Source organism: Fringilla coelebs (genome assembly GCF_963513975.1).
Source record: "Fringilla coelebs genome assembly, chromosome: 1".
Lineage (NCBI taxonomy): Eukaryota > Metazoa > Chordata > Aves > Passeriformes > Fringillidae > Fringilla > Fringilla coelebs.
In genome coordinates, this window is record NC_140028.1 from 71,364,195 (window position 1) to 71,388,621 (window position 24,427).

Below are 24,427 nucleotides of genomic sequence, written 5' to 3' on the forward strand. Positions count from 1 at the left end.
TGGGCATGTCAGAAAAATGCCTTAGAACCATAACATAATGCTTAAGAGCAAACTTAGTGGCAGAGTTTTCCCTGTGGAGAAGGTCATCTGTGCTGGACATGAGACAAGAAACTAAAGGTTTCCTGAAATTTAGGGAAATCACCATTTATCTAAACTGATCACCTCAAAACAGTACAGAAGCCAATCTAATAAAAGGGGGGGGTGGTACTTTCAATCTTTTAGGGATCACCAAGGGCCAGCTGTTCCCCAGGGTGCAGAGATCTGTGTGTAAGTGTGCCACCCAGAAGAGCAGGGACCCATCCCAGGGAGCCCGGGAGAGGAGCAGGGCAAGGCCTGCTATCACAGCCAGTCTTACCCAGGAGTCCAGGTCCTCGGTCAGTGTTACAGCAGGTCAGCCCAAACAGCGGTCAAGCACAAGGGCTGAGCCAGAGAGCCGCATGACTCCGACTTCTCCCAGGCAGGAGGGCACTGGGAAACCAAATTTTGGCTTGGGCTGCTCAGTCATTAAACTTAGCAGAGGCCCAGAAGCCTGACAGCATCCTCCCCTCCTTGGCATATTCATCCATGTTATGAGTAAAAAAAAAGGGTTACCCATTTTTTTAAAGGTTGCGGAGTTACAAGTTGAGCCGGTTGCTGGCAGGGGAGAGTTCTTTGTTAGCTTCATGTTGTAATCACCTGTTGTTAACTCTCCGTTGTTGAGAATTCCCCTTTTTGTCAGTACCACCCTGTCTGCTGCCAGGTGGATGGCCAGGTGGATGGCCAGGTGGATGGCCCCCCTCGGACAGTGAAAGAAGTGGACATTGGAGTTGGCATGCAAATGACCTCGGAGCCAGCATGCCACGGGAAAGCCCCCCCACCAAACCTACCAAAAAGACCCCTAAAACAATGAGCCAACACAGAATTAAGAGATCAAAGTGATGTCTGGATGTGAGGAACAGAATCCAGAGCCTGCAGAGATGCTGAGACCCTTTTTGCCCCTTGCCCTAGCCTAAGAGGACCTCGGCTGGAGGCAGGACCCCGAATGTCAAGCCAAAAAAGCAAACAAGAGGTATTCCTGGTGCTCTCGTGAGCATGGAACCCCCAGCCCACAGAGTAGTGAACATAGCTGCACTTTTCCTTCTTCTCCTCTGTGCCACTCCTGGGAGCAGTGGCAGCGTGAACAACGAACCACCAGCATGCTGCAGGCATCAAGCATGCAAAACTGATCTTAATTAGTAAGTTATTTGTTGTAAACATGGGAAAGTAATGTTGCTGTACAAGACTTACTTGTGTTCAAATAGGAAAAGTACCCACAGAAGGTCCAAGGAAAGAGTATTTGTGACATTGCAGGGTTGCAGTCCTTGCACAGCTGCTTTCCCCAGGCACTGAGGAGAACTGGAGCCTGAGAGCTCATGACATTCTGGGGAGATGCACCTTGGAGGAATGGTGAGTTCTGGTAACAGAGGTTTAGGACCCAGGTGATTTTAATTCCAATTGTCCTCTAAATTAGGGCATCAAAATTGGGGAATTGCTTTTCATCCTTTACCTAGCTACAAATTTGGATGGTAATAAACATTATTTAAATAACAGTTAAGAAATGCAGTAATGGAAAACTGAAGTAGCCTGGTAGTGTGTATGTCCTGAGCATCTAGAATCTGTGGTCCTGAAGTAAAAGCTTCTGAAAATAGAAATGAGATTGTGTCTTTGGCACAAGTGCAATTTCAAACTCCAACAAGTGAAAACGTTCAAAAGAACCTGTCCTGCCTTTGAGTCATGTTGATAGAAGGTGCTGATGCCAACCTGAATTTCAGTCACAAGACCTGTTCCTTACAGAACTCTGACATCTGTCACAGCCCCTGCACCCTTCACTGTGTAATATTGACTAAAGTCACATGGCACTCAGGACACTTTGCTAGCTCAACAGCCCTCACTTCTCTTCCAGCCCTAACTGCTGAATAATAGCCATGAGGAGAAAATTGTCTTATACAGACAGATCTATGTGCTATGGAACAGAGCTGAAGCACATCAGATCTTTCAGGAGCTGCTTCTCCCTTCAGATTCACCAGGGTCTCACCACCTCTGCACAGGTGGACCATTCACCTGGATTTCTCCTCCCGTACTGCAGATGGAGCACCTTCACAGCTCAGTGCTTGCACAACAGCACACAAAGAGGTTTTGCAAGTCCCCCCGGGCAGCTTCTGCCTCTCAACAGACAGAACAAAATTTGCTTTGGATCACCCTCGTAATTCCTGGCTTGGAGAAGTCTGTTTCTCAGTGAGTTCGCTATTCAGGAAATCTACCAATTAGAGACACTTACAACTTACATGAATTAAGATTTTTTTTTTCCTTCAGAAATATATGAGGGAACAACACAAGGGAACAGAACAAGAGGAGAAATAGACCCACATGCAGGAAAACAGGAGATACAGAGAAGCCACTTGATGCACCCCGATTGAACATAAGAGCTGTTCAGGCATGGAGAAGAATATGACCAAAAGCATCCTTCCCTAGAAGTATATTTTCTATTAGAAAACATCACTTTCATTAATTTGGGGAAGAAATTCCTCTCTAAATCACTATTTTATTGAGGATAAATATTTCTGAAACTGAAAGCTTTGTGCTTATTTAATTGAAATAATCCTATCCAAAGCAGCCAACATGCTTCACTGCAAATCCCTAGATCATTATAGACAAGTGCGGAACTATTAATTGAAGTGACCTTTTTTCCCCACAAAAATGTTCTCTCACTTGAGGAAAATTCACTTCCTTCTATCCTGAAAAATTGTTTCCATCACAATAAAGGTAAGAGACATCTCATATCTAATTTTCAGCATTTTAATTTTGACTTCTGTTGAAGTAGCTGCCACATTATTTTGCATTTTGGAATTTGAAAGGTTAAACAAGATTTGGAGAGCATATAAGAAAGGAAATTAAGAAGTTTATACAATTTTTAATACACAATACATTCTCTCTATCTAAACTTTGGTCACAGTCATGCAAGCTTTCTTACATTACCTGTAAGCACCTGAAATGTGAAGAAAATTGATTTTCTCCCTTGCCACTGCTCACCAGCACTGCTAGTATGTAATGTTAATTGAAAGATAGGCAGTGGCTCTTCAAAACTTTTATGACATTTGTCTCATTTGCAAATTGGGGAGCATTGCTGTATTCAGCCATTTTAGAACTAAAACACATTCTCTACTTGTGTTTTCAACAATTAGGTTGCAAAAGGCAAAACAAGAACCCCTTGCAGCCAGTCTGCCCTTAACAATCTGCAGTGAAAAGGGAAAATCAACAGACACACTATTTCCAGTACTAAAAACTAATACTAATATTTCCAGGTACTAAAAAATTTTAAATATTCCTTTTTTAATTATTTCCAAACACTCACCGGTTGCCTCAGACGGCAGAGCCAATTTTTCCAGAACAGAGCCTTGAACTGGTGTAGAACATGCCCCATATCTTCTTTTCTTTCCTTCATCCACTTGCAGAGTGGACTTTCTAACTCAGAATCATCTCACCAAGCACTCCAAACGTATTATTCACAAGCTGATTAATGCCAACACTAGTGAATAGTGCAGGAGATTTGCCTGCTTCCTCAGAAAATATGAGATTATGTTTCTGCCTCTTGTTTTGCTTTCGTTGAGGAATCTCATCTTTCTGTTTTTCTTCTCAGTGCAATGAACAGTAAGGGGATGGGTTTATAGAAATGCCTTCAGGCTGCTTTACTCCACAGCATACATTCTGCACTTGTTTCTACTCTTCTGGAATAAAAATGGATGCAAAAAATGAAGGGGTGGGGAAAGAGTATGTAACAAGCATTTATCTTTTTGCAAAGTTTTGTGACTTTTTGTCACTTTAGTGTTTATGTCTGTTTGTTTGCAGATGCTCATATTTTTGAAAAAAAAAATAATAGGAGGAAAATAAATAGGTAAATAACTCTGTTTCACGACATAGCCCTAAAAATGTCACTGTGCTCCTAGAACATCCTTATAAGTACACATCTAGCACTGTAGTGGTCCCAATGCATCATCAGGTGACTGCCGAATTTTCTCTTGTGGAGGGTGTATGTCTGACATTTCATTCTCCTTTACCTACATAGAGGGGGAATATTCCAACCATAAAAAACTCTGTTAACTAATTGCCACATGCCACCTGGGATGAAAATTGGTCTTACAGCAGCAGTTCCTTCAGCAAAGAGGTGGGAGAGCAATTCCTTCTGCAGAAGGGGAGCATGTGCAGACCTGTGGTAACAGAGCCAGTGGGAGACCCAGCAGGAATCTGGTGGTGCAGAGGATGACCACCCTACCCACCAGGAATGACACTGTGAGCAGAGGAGTAAACTTTCGGGGTTTTTTTTGTTCTACACAAATGAATTGCCTAAGAATCTGATCCCCAAAAGCTGTCTCTTATGGTCAATAGAGACACATAATACAGCCATTATATAAGGTAATTCAAACCACCTAGAATTTCAGTCATGATTCACACACACACACACATATGATGACTGAACAAATATTCTTTATTTCCTATTATTACTGAGTAAATTGCATGATTGCACTTTCTACAAATGTATTTCTATTGAATGAAAGACACACCCTAGTATCCACAGCTATTTTTCCCCGTTGAGAGTAAAATCCCCCAAAATATAAAAACTTTTTGGATACAGAAGTCATCAAAGAGGAAACCAGCTTCCATTAGATTTAAGCCAAGGCAGCGATTTTAAAAGTTAATAAATCTGCTACTTCTGCAATGAACAACTGCACATGTGCAGGTCTAATTAGTTGTGCCAGTTTCTATGGGATGAGGATCAGCTAGTGTTGGGTGCCTTAGCTTCCCTTTCCCAGGCTTTGGATTTGGGTCACCCAGCAATAGTTTTGGCCCTTCAGAGCACATTCGAAACTTAGTTACGCCACTTCCTGGGAAACTGACCGATTAGTCTGTTAAAATGTCTCTATTTGAAATGGTACAAATTTCTGGTTTAATTTTTACCTTTTCCATGGTTCAAGGAATAGAGAAAAAAACAGACTAAGTAGGTGTCATGAATTCACCAATTTTACATACTGGTCAAAATCCCCTCCCAAAAAGCAGAAATTACAGATGAAGTCGTGGCAGAATACAACTAGCTGAACACCTTCATTTCTCAAATATGGTGGGATTTCCTTTTATATTCTCTGCTATGGGACTGAAAAATTACTGAAGTAATCATTTAGTTCAAATAGAAATGTGAAAGTCCTCAGGACATACTAAAAAACTAAATAGTTTAACGTTTACCTGAATGACATTTAGCACATATGTACCTTTGAGTCAGGATTAACTAATACCTTACCAAGGAGCTCCACTTCACACTTGGAGGGCACTTCTGCTTTCAGTCAAGCAGAGCTAAAATGCCTGCTATTTCAGAGCATGGACAGTCATTCTTCTGGCTAGGATCAAAGGTGACATTCTTTGATAGCAGTGATGCAGATTCTGTGCACAGCAGAAGCATGCATTTTTTAAAAAATATTTTTCAGAAACTAAAATTGAAATACTGTTAATTTACTGAAAATTGTTAATATGTGTAGGATTGGACAGCCATTCTGGAAAGCCAGGGAGCAGAATCTATAGAATGTGATTTGGAGGAAGTTATAAATTACTCAGCATAATGAATTACAAGCAGTTACTTATCAAAGCACCTGATTTAGAAGACAGTTCCTGTCTGTAAGTGTGTGAGCTAAAGCAGCTCGCATGAACCGTCTGCCAAATTATTTTGAACAAGCCTTTCTGCAAAATCTCTGCCCATCCAACTGTGATGTATTAATTTATTATGCTCTATATAATTACATTCTCATAAATGTGGCATACTATTTTCACAGAACCAACTATTTTGTAGGCAATTAGTGTCCAGTACTAATGAACTACCGACTCCCCATTCTGCTATATAAGAAACTCAACAGACAAACACCTTTCACCATCAAGTTACATTGACTTTATTTGTCCATTACTTCATTAGAGAAGTCTCTCACTTCTTACAGAAATTCAGTCTTGCCTCTTTTGGTGTCCTCCAGTGGCAGACCTGTTTTTTCTAGAATGAAATTTAGGAAAGTAAAAGATATCCATTCCACCAAGAACAATTGCTGCAGTGACATTCTGGGAAATTACTTCTAAAAGTAATTTTAGAAGACACAGATTCTATGAGCTTGATTGTATTATTTTGAATGTCATAGAAATATGAGAATTATTAAATCAAACCATTACCCCCCAACCCCAAACCAAACCCTTGGCACAAAAGATATAATATGAAAATGAAACACAGAGGCAGAAAAATCAAAGGAGTAATGAATATTTTTGGAAAGATGGATCAGCTATATTGCTGCCATCCCGGAAGCTCTTTTGAATCCCTAGTTTCATCAGGAGAGCATCAAGCAGTATGCTGTGCAAGTACCGGCTTTAAATATCTATATTAACCATATAATTATTTTGCTATAAACAAGACATATATTAACTGAATGTTTTCAGGGTTCCTTGACAAAGTGGCTATAGTCAACAGCAACATCTTGAGTATTGCAGGGCAAATTAAAAAGGCATAGATTTCATCATGTGCTCCACTCACTCCTTCTGGAATGGAAACAAAAACAGGCTCAGAATTGGATCTTTGAGCAAAGACAAGACAGGGTGACCTGCCCTTTTTTTGCTTCTGCTTAGTTTTAGGAGGCTTTGCCTCAGTTTTAACTCAAAACTTTACTTTTATACTACACAAACTGTCCGAAATCACTGGGGCTGAAAAGGCAGAAAACCTCCTGCCAGCACCCAGCTCTGGTTTCAAAACTTGACTGCTTTATGATATCATACCATCAACACGCCACGTCTAGCCTAGAGTTTTAATACAATGTAATTAGAGCAGGCTGGCAAGCACTTTCAAAGAAACATAATTTTATATGTTAAATAGGTTGAAGCCCGGGAGCCAACAATACTGTTTGGTATGGACAGGAATGCAGTCAAACAATGTGAGAATGATGGCTGGGAATCTGGCAAACGAACCTATTTTCCTATCACCACCCACCACTTCTTTCACAAGGTTTATTACGTGAACACAAGGCTTTCCTTTTACTACTTGTAAATATTTACTTGGGCCAGACCTGTGTTCAGACAAAGTGCCTGCAGGATGACATCAATTAGTAGCATCTTTCCTGGGAGACGCTTTGTGTGTGCAAAGTTAAGGCCTGATGAAAAATGTTAGTTGTGGGCCAGGTCAAATAATGGGGCTGATTAAAATGGAGCTATGTGTTAAACCCACAAAACAGACCCAATCTCCCAAGGAGGCTGGTAGTTTGTTTGAGCTTCTGGGGAGCTCTAGGAAGTTTACTCTCGTAAAATGACACACTGATAGGAAATTGAAAATTTTCTCACAGCTACAAGCTCAGCACCAAGAAGAAGCGTCTGGAATCAGGCTCATGTGTCATGTAAAACCAGCTCTTGTCTCTTTTGCTGCTGCTTCACTTTGTTTGTAGCCCAAGCAAAAGCACTGTACCTGTCAGCATTACTCTTTCTTCTATTATTGTACCACAGAGTTTCAGATTTTATATTGCTCTGTTCAGCAACCTCCTTTCTCTTCAGCAGAAGACTTTCTGGACTTGTAATTTAATCCCTACTCTGGAGTATAATATTAAATGGTAATTATTTTAGAAAGACAAAATATGACTTTTAGTCACTCATAGACTGAGAAACTTTCAGGAAAAGCAAACCTCAACATTTTGTAGCAAACCATAATAGTAACATCAAATCACACTACTGTGCCTTCTTGTATTCAGTTGTTGCAAGTAGATCCAATCCCCAAAGTCCAATTTGTTGCTTTGGTTTTCTTTCACCTGTCTTTTCAATGGAAATTAAGGCCACCCCTGATTCAACCATATAACATTTTATTTAGGAGTACATATTGAGATCCCGACTTGAAAAAAATCCAGTTCTGTTACACAATGCACTGAAAATCCTTTACAAAGAAGAATGCTATAAAAACACATCACTTATTACATGCATATATTTTCAAGAAATACTGAAATTGTCAAATTATTTCACTTGGTTTTTAAAGGACAGATAAAAAAACTTGTTGTCTAACCACTTCTGGACACAGGTCATTCCATAATGTTCCTTTTCAGGATTTCTCACACCTTCCTTTAAAGAAAATCCTTCTCTGAAATATATCAAGGTGCCAAAAATAAAAATCCACTCCTTCAAGTCACTGTCTGAGTTCCTGCTCTTTTTCAGTCTCTTGCAAATGTAAAACCATTGTGTTATAGCCTGTCTTCATAATGATCTCAACCATTTCTTTAACAAAATGGTAGGAATAGGCCAGAACACCATGAATCACAGAACAAACCATTGGTAGGAACCACTTTTTTCTCCCTCCCTGCTTCCACTCTGTTCATATCTTAATGCATTCCTTCTTTGCTTTTATCCCTTCTGACCCTTGGATTAAATGGATTGTATAGTATTTTGCAAGGTACAGGAAGGCACAGAGAGCCACATCAGGCCCTTGATTTGAAATGGGTTTCTGGAGTTTGCAGGATTTGTAAATCTACTAGGAGACTCTGCATTATGTAATATTGAACGTATATGTAATACCATATATGTTTTTTAAAATATCACCACTCCAAATCCTGATTAATGTTCTAGAGAAAGAATGATCATGGGTACATTGAACAATTGACTTGCATATAAAACCTGTAAATATTGTATAACTCTCTGTAAAACCTACAGGAAAGCAACTTCCCAGCCGGATGCACACAAGGGACTCACTTCTTTATCTCCCTGTCCAGTTGCAGTCATAAGGGAAAATACAATTGTTCTTATCATGGTAACATTCTGAAGTCAGGAAAGTTTCCTCTGAAGTCAGGAAAGGTATTTTATTGCATGTCAGATGTGTTTGTAGAGTGACCTCTTGCATCAGGAACACAGCATCAGAGGAGGGGGAGCAGCAGAAACAGGATAATACTTGGTATGCTTTGACTTCTAATTTTAAGTTTTCATATGCCCCTTTACTCCATCTGGTGGGAAGCACAGAAGTAAATCTTTTAGCAGAAAGAAATGTACAGTGTCCTAAGGAACAGTGGGAAGGAGGAAGGACATACAGGCAAAAGGTTAATGGCTCACCTTTCAGAGGCTTCTGCCAGGGTCTTGGCTATTGATTTAATACAATTCCATGAATGCATGACCCTTATCTCCAGCTTGGTCAGACCACAAGATCAATTATATTTTAGCAGCTAGCACATAAGGGTTTTCATATGAACTCTCAGAATAGAAGTGCCTACATTATTTGACTGTAAATACAAAAACTTTTTTGTTTCATTTGACAGCACACACTATTAAAATAATTATTTTTAACAAGTTTCCAGATTCATTCTGTCCTTCCTTTAAAAAGACAGATCACATCATTTTAGATTCATACCTCCAGGACAACTGTAGTAATATGCTTCCCCAGAGCTTCACAGAGTCACACTGTTTGTTTTCTAGGTAAAGCATTTTTTCATCTCTTTAGGTACTTCTTATGAAGTATTTCTTATACAACAGCAAACCATTTCCTCCAAACCTATACCAGTCAATTTGGTGTAAGACTTCCTTCATCATAAAGTGCAGCACTCACTGATGTGATCTTGTTTTTTTCTTCTTGTTGCTGTTTTGAGAACAGGACCTTGAAGAGAAAAGATGTGCTTTGTTGCATGTTTCCCAAAGGGCCTCACAGACTTCACACAATGACTAGGCAAGCACCAGGAATAGTTAAACACAGATTTTTTTTTTTATTTTTTTTTTTAAAACAAAGGAGAAACTGTTCAAACAAAATATGGAGCCGTTCCCACTTCTCTCCTTGCCTTAAGCTTAGGGAAAAAAAGATTTTCTCTGAAAAATTACCTTCACTATATATCCTGATCACAAATAAGGAAATGGGCTTTGAAATTAATGGAAGACTAGATTGTAACTTTGTAAAGTTACTAATATGTTTTCCAGCTTAAAGACTCATCAAATTTAGAGAGACTGATCCTCATTGGCAGTTTCCTGTTCATGAGTCACCCGTCTTTTTTAATGTTTTCATCACATTGTTTCCAGTCTCTGTCACTTGGAGACTGTGCCTGCTACTAACATCCCTATCTTACAGTTCAAACTCTTGTGCTTGTTAACAGCATTGCAGACTGCAATCCTCACCAAAAAATTCTCATTTTGCTAGATCAGCCATAGCTGTTCTGAGAGCTCATTCAGACTTTTTGACTGGCGACCCCTGCTAGGACTGGACCATTCCCCACTGCAGTAGAGAGAAGGAAAATAAAAAATAAAAGAAAAAAGAGATAGACACGTTTTCTTTAACTGACCACGTATTTACATTCAAACTACAGCAGCAAAGCAACAAGGAGTATGATTAAAAAAAAAAAAACCAAAAAAACGCTTAGGCCAATGTTAGTGGAAAAACCTGTAATTGCAGAAAGCAGAAAGGGTTTTGATGGCATGGACCACTAAGAGGTATACTCCAGTTCTTCAGAAGAACCATTGCAACAGTGAGTGTTACAACCTGTGAATGGAGACGAATACCAATTAAAAAAAAAAAAAAAGAAACAAAGTAAAAGCACGGGAAAAAAGGGCTGCCATAATACAGGCCTGTGAACGTGCTGTGCATCTCCCAAACACCTTCAGTTCCTCTTCATAAGCAGGGGTCTTGTTTCAGCAAAAGATTGCTAGTACTTCAATGTAAAATCACTTAATGCATAAATATTTCCTGGGTATTGATTCAACTCTTCAGTTAAAATGTTGCTGGATTAGTATCCAGGCAGTACAGCTATTCAATAGCTCAGTGTCAAGTCCTTAATGCTTAGAAACTTCAGCCCCACACTTTGCAATTTCATGAAATTTTAATATATGAAAATAGTATTGTTTATTTGTCAAAGTCTGCAGAAAAAAATAAACAGTGTTCACTTTAAGTTTTATTTACAAGTGAAGCAACAAAGACAATTATAACTTATATATTTTTTATAACAACAAGAACATCATTCAATTTTTAAGTTAATTTGCTGGTATGCATGTACTTGGCCATAAAGTTTGATTTTCTCCCTAGTTTTTCTTTTACAGTAGAGGTAAATAAAGCTTTTTCATGTATTATCACAGCCTTGTCCTTCACAACAGATCCACTTTCCAATTCACAGAAAAGTGAGTTTTCTATCCAGCAATGCATAACTAAGAAAAACTTAAGTGAAGTCCTTCAGCACATTCAGTTCCCAAAGAACAGTGACATAAATTATTAACTTCCACCGACACACGGAATGCTGTAAGTTGCTCTGAGGCAAAAGACCTGTAATGCACAGAAGTCAAAACCGTGACCAGATCTGTACAAGGGCCTTCTCCTTCTCTAAAACATGAGATGGATATCTCATACTTTCCCAAGACTTTTCTTAATGAAATATCCCACTAACTTCTGTGGCCTCTGCTGGTACTCCACAAGGACATCATGGGGGCTGCTGATTTGATCCCCTTCAAGTCGATTCAGAAGAGTGACACACACTACAGCAGCTAGAAATTAAAAGACAGCATTAGTTAAGAATGACACTCTTACATTTTACAGTCCAAAAGCATAAACATTTAAACAAATTACTAAAAGAACAGAAATACAAGAGAAAATAAACCCCCAAAAAAGAGTGTGCAGTACCATGAGATGCTAGGGGACTAGCATGCTGTGGATGATACAAGGCAGAAATAGTTTAAGGGAACTGCTTGCTACACTAATAAAGCCAGAGCTCTCAGGCAGCTGCAGACGCTTCTTGTTCTCTCACGATTCTTATGTTTTCCTTGATAGGAAGTACATTTCACAAGTACCTGGTAGGAAGTGCCTGACACAGGGCTCCAGCAGAGCCACAGTCCTGCACTGAGTGCCTGTGCTGCAGGTGCCATCCCTCAGGAAGCAGCAGACAAGCTGCCTCCACGTTCATGGACAGGGAACACTGCAAGCACACGAGGACCCCAAGGATCATCTCAGGCTCATATGCTGTCTTTCAGTCATCAGAGCCCCACAGGCAGAACCCCTCCTTTCACTCAGGCTCAGGTCTGTCACTCAACCCCATAACTCTGCTCTGTCTGGGCTTCCTGCCACAGGCAATTTGCAGAGCTCAAACAGTAAATACATATTAGAGACCTACAAAGCAGGGACAGCAAAAGGCCTCCTGAATTGCTCAGGGATAGTACTGGTTGGGTTTTTAATCCCTTTCAAGCCAGTAAGAACTCAATGTGTTTGATATAACCATTGGCCTTTTTGCTTATATTTCATCATTTGACTTCCTCGAGCTTAAAGGAGTTTGAGAAACATCAGTGTTTTAAATCAGCATATTCCTTGCTGAGGAAAGTGAGAGAAGACAGTTAATATGATAAGAAGAAAGACACGGTAATACATTATTTTTAATTTCCCTTTTTTTATTTAGCATGCATTAAAAAAATTAAAACACTTTATGATTTGGAACAGTTTATTCATGATGCTACTAAAAATCCTTAACTGTTTAAGAATCATAGTCTTAAGTCTACAGAAAATAATTTTATGTTCCATTTGATATGAAAGTATAGAAACTGAGTATAGTTACATATATATAGATCTGAGAATCACCCTATTTCTTGAAGTAAGCAGTTGCTTTCTGTAAACTTCATAAGCTAACTGGAAAAAACAAATTAATGCCATAGGGTAATTAGGTACTTTAATGATTTACATGGTTGCCATGGGCTGGAATAGCAAATGACAGAAGTAAACTGTGTAAAAGCTGCATGAGGAATTATGATAAGTTTTGACAAAACTGACACAAATCAAAAAATGATAGCAACCAAATTATAAGTAGAAATACCTTTTATATATATGTATATGTGCAGAAGGTATGTTAACATTCCTTTGCAGTTTTTAGCCACAAACCCCCTGTAATACAGAAAATTTCCTATAGCTAGGATAAAGTGACTAAGTTAGTTTACCTTTGACACTGGCAAGATTACACATTGCAGCAAATACAGAAGACTCCATCTCGATGTTTCTCACACCAGACTCATAAGCATTCTTCAAATATTGCAGCTTTTCTTCTTCATCATATAAGCAGATTGCACCATCCAACCTGCCCTGTCCTAGAAAGTAATTTCAGAGTGATGAAGTCACAGACCAAATTCAATTTTGAAAACACCCAGTTATTACAGTCTCCTCCACACAGTGCTCAGCTTTTACTACTACTCTTTATTTTTGTGCATAAGACAAATAGGACAAAGTCATTCTTAGCTATTGCTAGAGCATATACATATTATTTGTATTCTTTATAATCATGGTAACTTAATGGTAATTGGTGAATCATGTAACTTAATTAGTCTTCTTCAGCTTCAATTCTCAAATTTACAAACAGGAAAATGTATGTTGCACATTCCCACACGTACCACACGTACCAAAATTCCACTAGAAACTTTAAGTATTATGGAAGAGCTGCATTTTTAATATGTTTTATCACTGTCTAGAAAAAACACCAGGCTTAAAAATGCTTTCCCGTTTCTACCTTAAAAGGATGAACATTTTATTACTTACAGACTTTCTAAGACAAGAGATGTACAATCTCTAAAGCTAACTAGCTAATACTGCTGTAAATTTTGAGAAAAATTTTACTCAAATTATTAAAAAACATCACCTACAGACAAGACAGCAGCAGGCTAACTACAGTAGACTCAAAACACACTGTATTTTACTCAGTCTCTTCCTGGGTTTGGGAGATGTACTCCTCAATTAATGTCCTCAATCCTGTTCTCAGCTTTTGCTGCATGAGTTGAAAACATCCCTGACACTTTTTTTGGTGTTGATTGCACCTGTGGCTGGTGCCTGAGATACACAAACTGACACTGTGTGCCTCTGCCCAAGATGAAGATCACTTGTCACCTACTCAGCAACAGACAGAGAAAGTGGGATGAGATGCCACTTACATTCTGCTCTCACAAGGTTTGAAAGGTGTTTCTGAATGAACATCTAGATTTGGGAGATCAGAAAAGCACCTGAATGCCTGTATACTTATCCAGAATAGGCCTTGCCTGTTTATGTCTCCTACATAGCAGCATTGACACAACTCAGCAAAATATTATCTTTGGTTGTCTGATCACTGCTTTGCTCAAACTGAAACAAGTTCCAACCTTTTTTTCATAAAATATTTACTTTATGAAGTTTTAGGTACTTAACCAGTGCTAAGAAAACCAACCTTAAACAAGTCACAAGTAATTCCCACTCCTCTAATCCCCTAAGACGCTTCAATAAATCATAAAATTTTGTGACAAATATACCTGACAGGTACATGAGAAGTGTATAGTAGACTATATGTACTTCAGAGGATCTAATAAAGCTGGGGAGAAATCTCCACAAAATTAAAAGTTTGATGCAGCCAACTGCTAAGTACAATGCTTGATTTTACACAGATGAAAAATAGGCTAATTGAGATTTGTGAGACAAGCCAGAGTAGGGAACACATTCTGTTAGTGAACTGGAAGCTTAATGTTAATATATTATTCAATATTTATCTATTGCTGCTTACTAATATTCTTCTGTTAGTCTACCAGCAGCCTTACCTTCATAGAAATCCAGAGTGCACATGGTGTTTCCAATGACTGTATTGAACTGGCCGATTTCTTCACTGCACTGCATCAGCTCCTTAGCCAGCTGCTCATCCAGGTTGGTGCTGCGAATTACTGTCTTTCCCAGAACAACCTGCTCCAGCTGAGGCTTGAAGGTGGCATCTACAGACTGCCTCGTTATAACCACTGAGCCTGGCTCCAGACCTGCAGCAAAAGGAAATAGATATGTCTTCACAACGCAGTTAACTAGTGGTTTCCAGGCAAATAAAACATACATCTTGACCCAACCCCGCTTCTTTTAAAGGTGGGGATTTTGCCTCTGAATCCACCAAGAGAATTTTTTGTCCACGCCTAGCTGCTTCAGTTAATTATTACAAATAATTTCTGGAAGAATAAAATTTTTACTTTTTCACTTCTTTCTTATAGTTTCCATACAGGACAGGAACATCCTTCTTCTCACATTGTCAGATCTTTAAGTGCATTTTCCCTATGCAAAAGCAGATGTTGCCTTTACTTTCAAAATTACAGAAGAAAAATGATGGATCTCCTGTGGAAAACTGTCCTGACCATTAGTATCTTACATGCAGAGAGATGCTTTACTCTCCTGCAAAGATACTTTGGTTTGCAGAAAGGGAGAAAGAAATCAAGAGGGGAAATACCTATTCCACCAGAGGTGCCAATGCGAATGATGGTTATGTCGGAACACTTGGCATGGTACAACAGTTTGATCAGCTCGTGCAACATGATTGAAATAGAAGGAATGCCCATGCCGTGCTGAAAAGGAAACACAAATTAATATTCCACATTCACGCAGACAACACAAAATATATATGGAAGAAGCAGCTGGACATTATCTCCTGCCTGATACTGTTTTCCCAAATGCCACCTAACTCACTCACACAGAGCTCCCAGCTTCTGGGCCTACAGAAAGATACTGAAAGGGCCTGCAAATAGACTGCCACTAGCTTTGGCAGACTGTGGATGAAATACAGTATTTCTGAAAATCAGAGAACATGAATTAGAGAACATTTACATTCTCAAACGTATAGAGTGTCCTTTCCCAATAGCTGACTACTGCACTTCATCATGGAGCATTTCCCAAACACAAGAAAAACCCCACTCTGATTTTTCACCAGCCTGAAGCGCTAGGGAACAGTTAAGTTAATTTTTTTCAGAACACAGATGCCATGGTTTAGTCTTAATATTCAGCAAATATAAATCCACATTAGCTTGCACAATATTCTGATAATTACAGCTCACATGAAAGGGTTCAAAATAATACTACAGTTTTGCAGTTGCAATTGAAGCATGTAATTCTATCTACAAATTGAAGCTATGAATTTCTTTAAAATGCATACATGGCTTGGCAGCACTGGTCTCATGGAATGCTACTCTTAAGCACATTTGACAGTGCCATTGCAGATACATAGATCTGGGTGCGATATAGATATTTTTCCAATACCCCACATGCATCAAGTGACTTTTTTCCCCCATTTCAGGGTACAGAATGAGGATGAGGCAACAGTAACTGCTCAAAAAATCTATAAGGCCATTCCTGTAACACCTCAGTACTAGGTACTCAGTGCTAGTACTGAGGGAAGAGGCATGCCATAAGGAGCAAAGGTATTGGAGATTTTTCCCTCTTACAAAACAGAGCGAAAAAGGAATCCTTAATTAAATGACTGCAAAATACTTAAAAGAAACACGCATTCAAATTTTCTGTTTTGAACAGCATCCAAAGTGAGCCGTGCCCGTGTCAGGCAGGGGAGCACTTACACTGACGGACAGCACGGGCCCCACTTTGTACATGGCGTAGCGGTCGGTGCCCGCGCAGATGTTGGGGTAGTCACAGCCGGGGCTCCCGAGCCCCAGCTCCTCCGCTATGTAGGCGATAAAAGCTTTCATCCGCGAGGGACTTCCTCCAACACACACAAACTGGGGTGGACAGAGTTCAACAAGGCAAAATCAGTTGCGGGATTCCACTTGTCAAAGAATGTTCAAACATGAGCATGCAAACGCCCTCAGTTAGCAGATTTATCCCCAGATATGGTGCTTCTCTTAGTCATTCTGAAATGCCATGAAGAAGTACTATGGAACAAACTCAGCTGCCTACATTTGAGCATCTACAGATGTTCAAATGCCTTCACCCTGTTTAAACTAATGAAAGACAAATATTGATATGAAGACCCAACAAACAGAAGTGGTATCTGAATAAACTCTACAGCATTTGCCCTTTTACTGGATGAAAAGAGACAGTCAAAAACAATTACCCTTAGCTTTGTTATATAGCAAAAGTGACAAGAACCCTCAAAATTTTTCCCCTTTTTCATGTACTCCTCAATCACTGGTAGGGTGACACATTTAGTCTTATTCTGAAGACGGCTACACTTTCACCTTCTGCAGAAAAGCTCAGGCTTGCTGAACAAAGCAAAGCATCTTACCTTTACATCCCCAAACAATGCTGGAAAATCATGGGTACCGGTCCCAAGAGCAAAATGATACAGGATGTCCTCTTTCATTTTCTCCAGGTGAGGGTTGCAGAGATGAATAAAATTCTCTCTACCAAGAGAGCAGCATTGTGAAACATACAGAATATATACAAATATATATAGAATACACACAAACATTGAACAGATGACAATTCTTCAAAGTCAAGCAGTCAAAAATTGGGAAATGCCACATGTACAAATGCCTGCACTGCCTTGTTTTGTTTCCTTGTGCACTGTGTTAAAGAAACCCTAAATTCCATAACACAGGATGAAATTGCTGAAGAGAAGCCCAGATGTTCAGATGCATTTGCAACAGTGCAATCTTTATCTAATCTTTATCTTATTATCTTAACTAGCATTAAAGCTGGGTACCATAGTGGGTCTTTATGGTGAGCAGAGCAATGGGAGCAGGACCGGGGAACCGTCAATAAATAGCCCACCATTTTATACAGGCAATCTATAGCAAAGCTGAAAAGCAAAACTTGACCTCTGTTTTGACTGAAGGATGGGATGATTTTGGCTTTATGGACAAGCACAAACTAGATTTCTGGCAATTTGTCTTACTCTGTCAGGCAGACAGGAGAAAAAAAAAACTGTGGCATGAAACTGATAACAAGGGTACAGAGGATCTGAAAAACAAAAGAGAAAAGTAGAGATCTGAAGCAAGGAGAAAACCATAAAAGTGAAAAAAACAATTCAAGAAAAGGGAAAAGAGAGGAAGAGGTAAAAATAATTCACTTCTTCCTAAGTGCTTCTTGTAAAGAAATATCTTAAAAGAAAAATAAAAATTCATCTGTCTGAAGAGACGGCAAATGACAGGACAAGGAGGGAAACCTGAACTACTTGGCCTGTGGGATCACATTCATGGAAAATTCAATAGTGGACTAACTAAACAAGCTGAATGATTTATACAACGTCTGCTTTCTGTGCTTGATGTTTTAAGTTGAATTGAAACAGGTAGGAAAGACTAGTCAATAAGTACAAGCTTAAGCAGAACACTGGCCAGTACTTCAAAGTAATTTCTGAGGTGGAATCAAGCAGTAAATAGCTTCCAGACACAAGATGACTTAATAGCTTAATGAAGGCTCAGTGGAGGCACAGCATGGCTCAGCAAATTCAAAATACTTTGTCAGAGGAGACAAACAAAAGACTCCACCTGGACTTCATTCAAAAAATCTTTAGGACAACTCAAGAGCAGCTCTGAAGCCTAAACAGAGGCGTTTAGCATTATTTTAGATGACAATTCTAGGTCACAAGGTTATCTTATCCTATCTGCCTTCTAATACCTCTCCAGAAAGGAGATAAGGCAGAAAGAAACTATGCTTTCGATTACTTCCTGTGCCTTATCTGCCTGTGCAGGATGAGGGAAGTGTACAGTTGCCAAGATGCCCATGCTGAGGTCACTGCACTGTTCCTTGGAAAGCAAATAGTTACAACCCAGATACTCTGAGTATAGCAACTTCTGTTCCTGATGGTCTCTCTCCAGCATCATTAATTATCCAGTAACAGCTGCACAACCAAGGAGAGAGGGGTCACCCCAACTCACCTATCTGTCCCTGCCCACCGCAGACAATCACCTTCAGCAACTGGAAGAGCTGCCCACCCAGGCAGCCAGTCCATTCACCCCTTCAGCAGGAATTCCCTTCCAGCTCCCATGGTCTCCATTTGCCTCTCTTCATACAAATCCTGCCTGAGGTGGAACTAAAGGCTTTGGCTGCCTTTGTTCTCCCTTCCAAGAGACCAGCTTGATTCTGGGAGAACTAAAGAGCAGGTTTATGGCCTGTCATGAAGACACAGACAACTTAGGAATTCACCAGCTCATATTAGCAGAATTTCTAGGCTACCTCTCCTGAATTATTCCTGTTCAGTTTTGGAGGACTCTACGTTTATTTACTCAGTCACTCACTAATGCAGATCCAATACCTGGCTGTGCTGATGTCCATTAGAATGGTTGTCACATACAAATAGGATAGGCTATGATTTGAAATCATTTTACAGTCTATCCTCAGGCAACCAAAAAAATTTATTTCCTTCCTCATAAGAACACTGGCAATAAAAGCCTCTCTCCAGGAAATAAACAGGGAAAGGCGAGACCTCTATTAAAAGTTCAAGGAAATTCATGTGATATGTGCCAACACCACAGTCCTCATGCCTGGCCAAAGCACAGCCTCCTTCCTCATCAGTAGCTACATTCCAACCTTTTCATCTCACAGCCCACCAACAGCACTCTCTCACCCACAGCCTCAGCACAGTGAGGGGCTGTTATCAACTTGCTCAGCTTATCCACATATCCGATTGCAGACTTGGACCCTGGGGTAAAACGAGCAATAAAACTAGCATATTGTTATGTGTACAGAGGATCAATGCCGTGGATTTACAGGAGAGGCAAAGTTTGCTTGATAAAAATCCTTGGCATGCAAAGCTCAGGAGCAGAAAATTTATTTCCCTAAAGCTGTTGTAAAGCACCTACAACTGCTAAGGGTGTAAGTTAAATACAAATCCAAAGACAAAAGAAGCATGTAGCAGGTTTTAGTAAAATAAGCTTAAAGGAAGGATTAGAGAAAGACACTGAAATATTTGTTTGAACACTTGAAGCAACAGCCAAAATCAACATTTCAGCAGCTCGTTGGATTAAAATAAAAATAAATAAAACCATCACCCTGCTTTGAAGTATTCACTGCTGAGAGAAGTTCAAATGGCTAGCCAGCAAAGTCCTCTGTATAGGTGTGGTAAAGCAATAAAGCATCCAATTGTCAAAAGACCTGCTACCGGATACTTGGCATTATTATCATAAAATTTATCTTAAACTAAATGAGCGCGTAATGAGTTTGGGGAGGAAGTTGAAGTGTAAACTTGGACAAAATAACTCATTTGTCAATCTTACTTTGAAGCCTGTCCATCATCAGTTTTCTTCTCATTTGAAGAACCAGGAGCCATGTATGTCTTATACCTAGAATAAAATTTAAAAATTAAAATATATATATATATATATAAGTGCAACAGAATAGTCCCATTTGTAAAGCTGGAACCATGACCAGAGAGAGAAACCTTCTGTATTGATGATAACTACCATAAATATTAAATTCCCCAAATAATCCAGCCACACTACAGCTTTTATAACTGGAGCAAAAGAAGGAAAATGAGCATCTACAATTTTTACAGCTGAGCACCACCACTTTCAAACCTTCAAGCCTAAATTAATCCCTTGCTATTGCAACTCCCACCTCACCACTACCTCCGTTCTGTGGGCTGAACAGCTGCAGGTTCACCAGCCACACAGAGGCAAGTCTCATTGCTAACTAACTCACCCTCTTTCCTCCATACCTCCCAACAACAGTGACTGCTGAACCAGCTTCACTCCCCTTCCACCTTTGGCTCCAGGTCTCCAAAGCTCAGCTCTAGCTGGCAGACACCTGAAACCCAAGTCCAGGCAGCATCTTACTCATAATATCCTCCTCATTAAACTCCTCCTACTGACCTTAAGAGCACTTCTTTCTCCAGCATAAAGCAAGGAGCATGAAACTTAAACACGGCTTCAAAAAGCTACAGCTCTCCAGTTTATCATCTATCCTGAATACCTTTTTTTCTGATCCATTACCTTAACCTATATGCAAAACCTTCTCCCTGCTGCAATCTTCTTTACATTTAAATAGACAAATATATCACTGAGGCTTTCATGCTGGTCTGAGGACAGAGTTATAATTAAAGGATGATTAATTTGTTATTGTTTTCATAAGTGACTAAGGCTACGTGATGAAGTTGGTACTTTCTGGGAATGCCCTTATGGGAAGTATTGAATCATAACATTTTGCTCTACCCTCCATTAAAAAGAGCCTGACAGCACAGAGATTATAACAGAGACAGGACTCTAATCCTTAAAAACCCCAGGATTACACCACAAGGAAACAGGAAGAAATCGATCTTGCAATAACATTACATCATATGTGATTTTCCAATGAAGTGCACAACCTAACAAAATAAACAAGAGACCTGCCTGTTAACAGCCACTGAATAATGGAAATGTATTAAAATTTATAAGGACAACTAGTTTTCTTCATTGAAAATAGCAACTTTTATTAAGTAGACCCAAATTTGCAGGTACTAGGTATACTAAAAGTATGCAACCATCTATGATCAAGGAGGGGAAGTATAAAAGTTGCAGTTATAATCAACTACATTTCCTTATGGTGGTATGAAGCATAGTCAGCTACTACTGGGCAACACCACATACCCCAAACATTACAGGAAAAATATATCATTTCTTCCTACAATGCCACGAGTCCTGATAAAGAGGAGTTAGAAGCTAGGAAGAAGAAACAGAAAAGTGATTTTTATGTAGCAAGAAGAAAAATGGCTGAAAATAAACGAAGGATATTCATTCAGCTCTTGTTCACAATATTAAGCATCCACAAGATTTTGAAGTGTTCTGGTATACCTAAATACTCACAGGTACACAAGGGACACATGTAAACAAGCGAATGTACTTCAAAAAGCTGAGAACAAAGTTCTGACAGTCCAAAGGTCCACCTTACCCCCTCAAGAGCACCCAGCTGGAGGTGCCTTGGCAGGAACTGAAGGAAGGAGTGAGCATAAAGCAGCTTTCCCATGGCAGACACTGATAACAATCAGGCAGCAGCTGACAAGCTACCAGTTAACGTAAAACCACAAAACTCTCACGCTGTCTAACCAAACAGAAATTTTTACAGGCATGTCAGAAGTTACTGCAGTCTTCTTCAGCCAAAGCTTAAACTCACGTTCAACAATAGTGTGCTCCCAGCAGGACTCAGATAACGAAAGGGCACAGCTTGTTTTAAACTGTGTGCACATCCTAGAATGGTTTGTGTTGGAAGGAACACTAAAGATTCACCTGGTTCCAACCCTTCTGCCATCGGCAGGAGCGCCTTTCACTAGAGCAGATTGCTCACAGCTTCATCTAGCCTGTCCTTTAACACTGCCAGGGATGGGGCATCCACAGCTTCCCTGGGCAACCTGTTTCAGTGCCTCACCATCCTCGTGAAACAGTGAGTGAAGGATTTCTTCCTGATATCTCACCTAAGCATCTAAATCTGGTGCTTTAAACACATGGAGAATCCACTATAATTACCACCTCTCATTTCCCCCCGCCATCCGTCATTTTTGAAAGAAGCCCACAGTCGTTTCTGCAGGGAAAAGCTCTGGTTAGGTGTTCATTCATCATCAGAAAAAGCTGAAGTCGCTGCAAAATTGATTTAACCTTGCTGATCCCCTCGCTGCTGGCGGAGCGCTCCCCCGGCTCCGCAGACGGAGCAAGCGGCCCCATCCGCCGGATGCCGTGGCACCGCCGAAACGAGCGCTCGACCGGACCCACGCCTGCGCCCGCCGCCCCCGCTCCCCAACCCGCTCTCCGCCCCCGCGGTCCGGCCACCGGGGCTGAGAGACACGGCGGGCATCCCACCATCCCGCCATCCCCCCGGGAGCGCACCGCGGGCTGCCGGGGCGCACGGCGGGACGCGGATCTCACCGGGGCAGCGGGATCCGCCGCTGGGAAACGAGGAGGGCGGCTCGCTATTCCCGGGGCCCCCGGCCGAGCCACATCCCGCCAGCGGCACCACCGCCCCGCCCCGGTCCCGGTTAACTCCCTGCGCGCCGGGGAGGCTGCGGGAAGCGCCGCGTTCATGGGCGGGCACAGGGAGCGGCTGTGGCGATGATGCGAGACCGGTGGGGATGCAGCCGGCGTGCGGGGAGCGCGGGGCTCCGGGCATCGGCGGGAGAGCTGCTGCCGAGGGCACGGGAGCTCGGGAGGACCTTATCATGGATACAGATACAGATACAGATACAGATACAGATACAGATACAGATACAGATACAGATACAGATACAGATACAGATACAGATACAGACGCAGGTATCGGCCGAGGATGGCGGAGTCGGGTCGGTACCTGTGTCTGCCCTTGCGTGTGTCGGTGCGCACACACCGTGTTACCGCTCTCCTTGGCATGTGGGCACGGCAAACGCGGTGCAAGAAAAGAGCAGAGACGGTTTCGGCTGCTGGAAGGGTAAATTTAACATTGAGCGTGCAGTAACTGAAAACACCAAACCCACAATCCTGCAATGCAGGTTTAAAAGTAAGTTTTCCCACCAGAACCACACTGTAGTTTGCCATAGTAGGGAATACTTGGGAGACACTAAACAACTAAAATCTTCATGGTACAGAACTTTCTGTGCCTCAGGACAGTAAACACATTAGGCACAAGGCATTGCTGAGTTGTATTAATTACAATGTAATTAATATGCATTGGGCATTTACAGTAAAATTTATTCATATCCTGTCTCACACCAAAGGACTTTGTATGGGAATATAAGTGAGAGAGAGATCCCTTGCACAGATACATTTCTAGGCATAAACAACATTCAAGAGGAATTGTTTAACAAACTCAGATAAATGTCACCTGTTCTGCTTGTTTAGATTTCTAGTGGGTGAAACAGGACAGGTTCCTAATCCATCTTCCACTTTCCTGTTCTTTAAATATTTGTCAAGAGTTCCAAGCTATAGTAGTAGGCAAACACCTTAGAAGAGTGTTTAATTCTGTGGAAGAAAGTTTTCCTTTAAACAGGAATATTACCTACCCCTTCATCTCAGGATCCTGTGAAAAGTCTGCTTTAGCTTTCAGGTCGTTTTCCATTCAGCTATATATTAAGAGAATCAATGTCAATTGCTTTTTGTATATAAAAAGGTTACTATCGTTAACCTTGTCTAAAATGCTCAATAAATTATGCATTTCTATGAGTCTAATAATTGGTAGTAACCTTTGCTCTCAGCTATCACTAAAAAACTTTAAATCTCCTTTTAGCTTCCTGGTTTTGTAGTGTAGTGTTTGGGTTTTCATTCCATTTTGTATTTTAGTGGGAAGGATACTAATGTCGTTTAGAAGGATGAAAACTACACAGCTGCATACTGGGGTAATAACAACAATACGCAACCGGTGTCCGCTTTCAGGTTTTTATATTGCACAGATGAAAATCTGAGCTATGGAAAATAAGGGTGTCTGTCATAATCAAATGTATTCTCCCTTGTGCTCACCATAAACCATTTTCACAGTCAATTGATCAAATAATTCAGTGCAGCTGTTTTACCCACTTCATTTTGATTCTTCAGTTATTCTGGATGTTTTGTATCATGACAACTATTAATAGAACGACAAAATGTGCTAAGACTGAACTTCTTTATTTCTAGCTTTTTCTCCCACACTGTAGCATAATATATAACTCCATTCTGAAAAAAGTATCTGCAGAGAAGAGCAAGAATATGAAGCTATTTATTTACAGAAAGAAATTGGGCTTCATCTTACATCTTTTACAACTCAGCCTGCATATTCAGCACAGATAATAGTATTTAA

At 40.4% G+C, this 24,427-nt stretch overlaps 1 protein-coding gene across 1 annotated transcript; it reads right to left on the bottom strand.

Moving 5' to 3' along the window:
• Window positions 1-10,999: 10,999 nt before the first annotated feature.
• Window positions 11,000-22,623, bottom strand: UPP1 (uridine phosphorylase 1). Its single transcript, XM_084208139.1, has 8 exons — window positions 22,552-22,623; window positions 19,936-20,001; window positions 17,004-17,121; window positions 16,339-16,497; window positions 15,222-15,336; window positions 14,557-14,766; window positions 12,943-13,089; window positions 11,000-11,508 (listed from the first exon to the last, which is right to left on the bottom strand). The coding sequence occupies exons 2-8, from the start codon at window positions 19,986-19,988 to the stop codon at window positions 11,369-11,371; spliced, it is 942 nt and encodes a 313-aa protein (XP_084064265.1). The 5' UTR covers window positions 19,989-20,001; window positions 22,552-22,623; the 3' UTR covers window positions 11,000-11,368.
• Window positions 22,624-24,427: the final 1,804 nt, after the last annotated feature.